The following is a 9,163-nucleotide window of genomic DNA, read 5'->3' on the forward strand; positions in this document are numbered from 1 at the left end:
GCACGATGCTACAAATCACTCTGCAAACTATGTCAACATATATGTGACAACAGCACAGCCAGATACAATAACACATCATACAATATTAAAGGATCTTATTCATGCCCATCTGCTAATGTTGTGTACATGATACAGTGTACAGCGTGTGACAGAGGTTGCTACATTGGAGAAACTGGCCTAAAGTTGCATCTCAGAATGAATCTACACAAACACTCTATCAAAAACCACAAAGAAAATGAATAGTGTACCCCTGTTGGTCATCACTTCACCCAGACTGGTCATTGCATCCTAAACCTTAGGATTAAAGTTCTTAAAGGGAATTTAAAAGATGAACGATAGACATTTGAGATGAAAATGATCACACATTTCAACACCAGAAATGAAGGACTCAATGTAGACTCTGGTTTTCTCACACACCACAAAAACTTTTTATAATCTCTCATCTTATTGTCTTATATTGGTTTCTTTTTCTCTACATTTTCGTTTCACCTTTATTATATCCATTTGTTTTCATTCAGTATTGTAGCTATATTTGTGCATGCCATGCTCTGCGGTGTTCTTGCCCCCCCTTTTTTCCTTTTGTTTTTCCTCTCAACTTGCTTATTTACTCTCTTTTGTTTATTTACTCTTTCTGGCTACACTCAGCTACCCTGCACCATTCTCTTCCAGACCCATCCTCTGCTATTTATGACACCCCTCTCACCCCCTCCCTCCCTCCCTTCCATTTGTTGTATGTGATGTGTATCTATATCAGATTGATCAGTATTGCTTCAGTCCTGAGGAAGGGAGGAAAACTCTCGAAAGCTTGTCTTTGAAATATTATGTTAGTCCAATAAAAAAGGTATCAATGCATACTGCAATACTCTGATATTTGAGCATCATATATATATATTTATATATATATATATATTTTTATATATATATAAAAAGTCTTCATGTCGCGTCATCAATCCGTGCTGTGCTTGGTGAGCATATTTTTATGCCTTTTTTTCTGGCATTAAAAGACCCGTCCCCTATGCACATTGAGCCTTTGAGGCCAAAATATCAAAGGTCTTGTGGAGCAATATGCTCTCAGTATTCAGCATTGCACCAGCAGCTCACAAGAGCTGCTGATGCAACGCCGCCCCCTGCAGACTGGCCGCCAGCAGGGGGTGTCAATCAACCCAATCGTACTCAATCAGGTTGAATTGTGGCGATTCCTGTCCGCCTGCTCAGAGCAGGCAGACTAGTGGCCGCGAATCTGCAGGGGGTGGCATTGCACAAGCAGTTCACCAGAACTGCTTGCGCAATGTTATATGCAGACAGCGCATGCTGTCTGCATTTATCGATGTCTGGTGGACATGATCTGCTACTGCGGGTCATGTCCGCCAGACATTGATAAATCGGCCCCTCTGGCTCTAACTGGAGACCTTCTTCAAATTGGAATAAATCCAAACAATATAAGAAACCAAATCTAGCCCCTAAGACAGCATAAAGGTGTGGCCCCCAACCCAGTTCTTCTGGTAGGGGGCAGACTGAAACATTTTAAATAATTTTGGTCAGAATCTGTCCAAAATCCGTGGACGCAGAATATAATTTCTCAGGGATAACAAATTAGATTCAGAATAAGACCTCCTATGGGAAGATTTTTTTTTCACCCATATTCCAAGTCACCCAATAAAAGCCCAAGCATTTCTGAAATATATTTCAGATCTGGAACTCATGGGAGTGATTGTCCCAGTTCCCTTGCAGGAACAAGGAATGGTTTTTTATTCAAATCTCTTCATTGTACTGAAAAAGGAAAATTCTTTCAGACCAATTTTGGATCTGAAAACTTTAAATCAATTTGTAAGAATTCCAACTTTCAAGATGGAAACTATAAGGACTATTCTGCCCTTTGTTCAGCAAGGTCACTTTATGTCCACAATAGACTTACAGGATGCTCTCAATTTCAGAATGGAATTACAGGAAAAGGGGACAAAATAAATAATGAAAATATATTGCAGAGTTTTACACATATATATATATATATATATATATATATATATATATATATATATATATATAATTTATTATTTTATATTACCATCTCATAGTGTTAATGTCCTTTTAAAGCATTAAGGGTGTGGGACTGTTGCCCCATCCCTTTAGCAGCCTTTATATAAGCTGATCACCTATCTCATGTTGCAGGGGATAGGTGATAAGCTTTTTAGTGTTGCATGTTCATTTAACCCCTTAAGGATCAGTGACGTATCCTGTACATCGCTGGTCTTTCTATGGGGATTGCATTTTCCGGCAGCCAGAAGGAAGGATAATAGCCAATAAGGTTACATCGTGGTTGTTAAGGGGTTATTGGGCTTGGCCCTGGAAGCCCATTTCTAGTAGCATGTTAATATAACATGCTTAGCACTCTAGGGTTAAAACATTGCATTATATTTGCATTACACATATCCTTCCTTGCCCTTTTTTTAACTTGTTTTTTAATTACATTCAGTACTTTTCTTGGCTCTTAGACAGCTTCTGAATAGTGCTCTAACAGTGAGGGTGGTGTCAATCATACTTACATATGAAACATATATATACAAAGCAGCAAATCATATGGTCTGAAATTGGCACCAGGGAGTTTGTAAAATGTGTTGTTCTCAGAGTAAAAAGAAGGGAAAAGCCGCCATTTTTAAGCACACATACGTAAGTGTTTTACATATTTTTTAAGAAATTTCAAGCAAATAATTTTAGAAAGCAGTTTACACAAATATCACTTTAGTAAGTAAGTCAAATTTATTACATGTAATAAAACAGGACTGTGCAAGCATAATAAAATATACAAAATAAATAAATAATACAAAATGAAGTGATACTTTGCAACTTAATAACAGTACACATAGACCACTAAGTTCTAAACATACACATAGAGGTTTTCAATTTACTCTTTTATGTTTTGTAAAGATAAACATATAGGGCTAGATTGCAAGTGGTGCCCTAATGTTAGAGCGGGGCTCGATAAACATTATCGCAACTGCGCTAACTAGCTCACATATTACAAGTTGAAAGTAAACGGGTGCGCTCAAGTGCAAACAGAATTAGCATGCCTAAAGACCTAGCATAAAGTATAAAGGGTTAAAAAAATGTTCACCAAACATAAAATAAATACATTAAAATAAGCTATTACAGTCACATATATGCTTTCTGATATAAAACATTTTAATTGACATGAAATATTATTAATGCTCCTGGCTTTTAAAGGGATATGGTATATGGCAATGTATTTGATTTGAACAACCTATAATATGTGTATATATACAGTATAAATATATATATATATATATATATATATATATATATATATATATATATATATATATATATATATATATATATATATATATATATATGTGTGTGTGCGTGGGTATATATACACATGTATAGACATATATACACATATATTTACACTTTGGAGCCCTTTCCAGTTAAATGCCTCTAAACTAGAAAAAATATTTTTATTAAATTTGAATTGGTTATAAAGTGTTTTACTGTGTTTTCATTAGAAATATTTTACATTCTAATGTTCAAATACAATATATATAATATATATACCTGTATATATTCATATAGGTATAGATACATTTTTATTTACAAAAAATAAATCATCAGATATATATATAAAAATAATAATAATAAATAATAATAATGCATGTCTAGTTAGCGCCTGGGAAAAAAGATGTTTTTTGGTTTTTTAACAGCATGCTGCATTGAAATCTATGGGGAGAAGAAGTAAATGTGGCCACAATATCCAAAGTCCTGAAGTTAGCATGCACCAGGTTTCACTTGCACACAAACCTTTCAACTTGTAATACGCACCCTAATGTTCCTATGTCAAAAGCTTGATTTTAGCAAAGTTTGCGCGCAAGCCCCCAAAAAACAAATTAGAGCACCACTTGTAATCTAGCCTATAGATTTAGATTTACTGTCCTTGTTGACTAAATATCCTGAGTGATTCTCTCTGCCTGTAAAACATCAGGACCTTTTTAGTCTTCAGTCATTTTTTTTACATTTAAGTAACCTAACAGCTGTAAAAAATATGTTATATATTTTACTGTACACTCACTGGGATGATTTTTATGGAATCTACTTTTATTCAAGTAAAATAATACTATCAGGTTCCAACAGCTTGTTACTGGCCCGTTCAATATACATGTTTGTTTTGAGGGAATATTATAATTTAAAAACAAGCTGTATATCATTATGGTTGACCTGTAATATGAATGACCTGGCATTTCAAAGTTCAGTACCATTTCTCCCATTACCATTTACAATTAACCTTTATACAGAAGTAGATAATACATGTAATGTGCAAGCAGAAATATGGTCTTTAAAGGGATATGAAACTCAAAAAGTTTGTATTATGAATCTGATAGAGCATAGAGTTTTAAGCAACTTTAAAATTTACGTCCATAATATTTCCATATTGAGTGAAAACTCATTTGCACTGGGGTTTTTGGTGCCATATCCATTTTGGGTTTTGATCACTCTAAAATAGGATGCCCATATCGGCCAAAACCAATACCTAATCATCAGAAAGCGTGTTATGGAGACCATAGTTATATGAAAGCCATAGTGCAATAAAAAAATGCTCCAACACATTAGAACATTTTTGTTAACCTTTGATGTCCTTTTGAGAACCCAGTTTGACTGTTTACTAGTAGATCACTATTATATGCTACTGCTTTGTTTCATAGAAACTAAACTATATTCTGTAAATGTGTTTAAATCTATGTTATCACAAATTTCCACAGTCTATTATCCTGATTGTGTAGTCATTTCCTCTTTCTCAAAATGTTTTTTCAAAGGCAAGATTAAGGCTAGCAAATCCTTCTATGTTGTAGATTTCTATGAAAGTAAAAGAATGACAAATATATATTTAAATATATATATATATATATATATATATATATATATATATATATATATATATCCCTGTAGCCTTTCACTTATTTTAATTCAGTCTCTGGTGGTGTCACATGAATGCATAGATGTAACTTGTCTAGCTCCACATTAGCTTTGTTATGAGCATGAAACATCTCCTGCCGTTGGAGGTATGAAATTACATGGCTGGGGTGGTTCTTTATTTTTATGTTCCTCTGTACAATACACTCTTTACATCTCTTTCCTATAAGGTATGTCATCTCAATCAGGTTGAGTAGGATGCAAAAAATTGAAGCCACTATCATAAAGAGGGTAAACAAGTTTTTCTCAGTTGGTCTGGATATGAAGCAGTCTACAATGTTAGGACATGGGACAATGTCGCATTTTACCAAGTTAGGTAGAGTATAGTTTGGATAGAGTCTGTGAAAAACATAGAGAAAAACTAAATCAACTAAAGCCTTGACTAGAAGACTAATGAGATAGGTCCACCAAAGGCCTCCTCTTTTTTTACCAGTGTCCAAATACAGCCGACCACAGTTTTCTCCTTGCTTTTGTAGGTGCTTCTTTTCCCGATCCTCCCTATAGGCCACATGCAAAATAACTAGAAGAGATGGACAGGTAACCAGAATCAGTTGAAGAGCCCAGAGTCGAATATGTGAGACTGGGAAATAATGATCATAGCAGACATTGTTGCATCCTGGTTGGCGGGTATTGCAGTCAAATTCACCCTGTTCATCACCCCAGACTCGTTCAGCAGCAACCACATAGACAAGAAGACGGAAGATGAAGACCACACTGAGCCAGATGCGACCAAATGCTGTGGAAAACTTGCTTACTCCACTAACCAGACCCTGAAATAACTCCCAGTTCATTGTGTCCTGTTAGAGAGATAATTGGATCAATAAATTGTCTCTGTTAGAAGCTAGCACCATATAACCACACAGAAAGTAAGTGTCAGCAATGTTCAGTACATTTTCATCTATATTGTCAAATTCATTTTTACAGAAACACACACTTTAATGACCCCTCTTGAGAAAGAGTCTAGTTTTGTCTCTCACTATGGGCCTGATGATGAAAAACTTGCTGCCATGGAGAGAAATCAAGTAAAATCTTTGGAATTGTTTTAGACCTTATATTGTAATGTAAGGGTCTCCCATTCACATTCATTACCCTGTATAGTGATATAAATAATATTTTTAAACATAAATTTTAACTTAACTGTTTGAGGGACATCGCTGTACCGACGAGACTTCTGAGATCATCTCGCCGGAGTGGAGAGCTTTAGATCATTGGGCACTAAATCACAGCTACCAACATTTAAAAACAATTTCCAAGGACACTTTGCAGCATATTAATGAAGTAAGCATGCTATGGGAGTACTGACATTTTTCAATAGTTCCGCCTACTCTACTCAATGTAAATTTGTATTATTTAATCTAACCTGTAAGCTGCAGGAGAATCAAAGATGCAAGTTCATTATATTTTTTACAATTCATCTCTTATAAGATTCCCAATTTGAAAATAAAATTATACCCAAGACCAACAAAGACCTTAAAGGGACACTGTACCCAAATTTTTTCTTTCGTGATTCAGATTGAGCATGAAATTTTAAGCAACTTTCTAATTTACTCCTATTATCAATTTTTCTTCATTCTCTTGGCATCTTTATTTGAAATGCAAGAATGTAAATTTTGATGCCGGCCCATTTATGGTGAATAACCTGGGTTGTCCTTGCTGATTGGTGGATAAATTCATCCACCAATAAAAAAGTGCTGTCCAGAGTACTGAAACAAAAAAAAGCTTAGATGCCTTCTTTTTCAAATAATGATAGCAAGAGAATGAAAAAAAAATGATAATAGGAGTAAATTAGAAAGTTGCTTAAAATTGTATGCTCTATCTGAATTACAAAAGAAAAAATTTGGGTTCAGTGTCCCTTTAAGTCTGATTCCCACAGATTAACATCAATGCCAAACTCACATCTCAGAGCAGATTTGGAACCAACTTTTGGGACAGGAGAGAAGGCCAAAATAAATTGGAAAATTGTACTGTCCCAGCAAAACTGAGACATTTTGGCAAAAGTTAACCATATGTTTAACAGAGTAATATTAGACTAAGGAAATACATTTATATTTTCCACTTCATATAAAAATAGCTTGAAATATGACCTAATTTGTAATTACAATTAACATTTGTGTATTTCTCAAATGCTATTTTAGTTTAACAATGCTGATTAATGTTAATAAATACTCAGGCTCATATCAAACTTGAATAAAATGTATATGACACTTAGCCATCAAAAGTATAACTGTTCATATTAGATTATCTAGATGTAATGTATGTGTTTAATATTGTTTATGCAGTACAGTGTTAAAAAGTTTTTAAATTGACTTGAAAACAAGTTGAAAAGTTTAATTACATTTTCCTATTACAATTGTTTCCTAATTTTAAAAACCAAATATCTAAGATTGGATGTAACATAAAGCATGTCTTTTTTTCCTCAAAATAATTGATAAAGGTGAATTTGAACTATCATATTTTACAAGTTTTAGCAACAGATAAAATAGCTACTTTTAGAATAGTATCCTGGGAAATTCAGAACATGTGAGTGTCAGCCATTAAAAAATATATTTACAGAAGTATGCATATATACTTCTGTATATATGCAGATAAGACCATGTACTGTATCCGCGTCATGTTAGTCATTAACCACAACACCATGTGTCACATGTAAGTAACGAAAATCTCAAACATTTATAAAACTTCAGCTCAAGGTACAATTGAGAGTTCAGTTTTTTAGTCACTTTGCTTCTTTATAAAATAGTTTTCAACTTTTTCTACTACAAAAAACACATGAGGCTCATAAGTATTGTAGTGGAACAAAACATCACTATGTCACATTAAGGGGTTGATTCCATTCCTTTAGAAAAACGTATCTGATGATTTTCTTCAAGTCTTTGTTGATTTTTTCTAGATAAATCAGTTCATAAGTTTTTTCTAAAGGATTGTAATTCAAGCGAATTCAAGTATTTTTACATGTACATGGGAAATAAATTGAACTTTTGTACCACAACAATATTCTAGTAAGTAGTGGCCCTAATGCAATCTCTGAAACTCACCTATGAGGCAAACTGTAATATACAAGTACCCCCACAGCATTTTTACTTACTTGTACTCTTTCTGTACGAGCAAAAATGTCAGTCTCAGACCCTTGGAATCTACATTACCACAGTAATCTATGTTATTCTCCAGGTCATTTTCATATGGTGTGCTGGAAAAAAAAAAGTTTTGTATTATGAATCAGAGATCTGGTTACAGGGAGTGCCAGAATTTTCATGTATTTTCACAGAGTTACTTTAGCTGGAAACAGGATCTGTGTGTTTCTAAACCAATCAAATCTGCAGAGTTAGGAAAGGTGTGTTCTGATTTATTTTTTTAAAAGGTAGAGTGTTAACCCTGTATGATGCTTTGTTTATGCAGAAATAAGCTGTTGGCAATGCTTAAACATGGGCTTTAGGCAAGAATGTTAATAGTTAATGAAATACAGAAAATAGAAAATAATTATTATTTTGAAATAATATTTTGAAGGAGTTAATGTGAAAGCTTACAAGTCACAACTTTACTAAGTTGATGTGGGGAATAGTTTTCCAGTGTTGATGGTATGGGCTAGTATACTGAAGCTATCAATTATCTCAAAGTCACTTCTTCTGAATATGAAAAGCTGCCTTAAAGTGGTAGGAAAGTCAAAAATTAAACTTTCATGATTCAAATAAAGGGTCCTATCTATCAAGCTCTGAATGGAGCTTGAGGGCCCGTGTTTCTGGCGAGCCTGCAGGCTCGCCAGAAACAACAGTTAAGAAACAGTGGTCTAAAGACCGCTGCTCCATAACCCTGTCCGCCTGCTCTGACCAGGCGGACAGATATCGCTGGAATTCAACCCGAGTACGATCGGGTTGATTGACACCCCCCTGCTGGTGCAATGCTGAATTCGGAGAGCGTATTGCTCTCTGCATTCAGCGAGGTCTGGTGAACCTGATGCGCACTGTTGGATCAGGTCTGAAATACCTTTGATAAGTATCCCCAAAGTGTGTAATAAAACAAAAATGACATTGCTTTCAGATTCTCTTTGTTTTCTTTGTGTCATCTATTAAATACTATTTAATATTCAGGAGAGCATACTTATGTACTCTCACGAGAATGCACATGTCTTGGGCACTATATCACAGCAATGCTTGCAACAATGTTTTTAATAATGTTTATATAT

General features: G+C 34.5%; 1 protein-coding gene across 1 annotated transcript; it reads right to left on the minus strand.

Moving 5' to 3' along the window:
• Positions 1-2,734: 2,734 nt before the first annotated feature.
• LOC128651828 (gap junction beta-5 protein-like) lies at positions 2,735-8,206 on the minus strand. Its single transcript, XM_053704811.1, has 2 exons — positions 8,069-8,206; positions 2,735-5,780 (listed from the first exon to the last, which is right to left on the minus strand). Exon 2 carries the CDS (start codon positions 5,772-5,774, stop codon positions 4,968-4,970), a length of 807 nt encoding a protein of 268 aa, XP_053560786.1. The 5' UTR covers positions 5,775-5,780; positions 8,069-8,206; the 3' UTR covers positions 2,735-4,967.
• Positions 8,207-9,163: the final 957 nt, after the last annotated feature.

Source organism: Bombina bombina, chromosome 3 (assembly GCF_027579735.1).
Source record: "Bombina bombina isolate aBomBom1 chromosome 3, aBomBom1.pri, whole genome shotgun sequence".
NCBI classification, from domain to species: domain Eukaryota; kingdom Metazoa; phylum Chordata; class Amphibia; order Anura; family Bombinatoridae; genus Bombina; species Bombina bombina.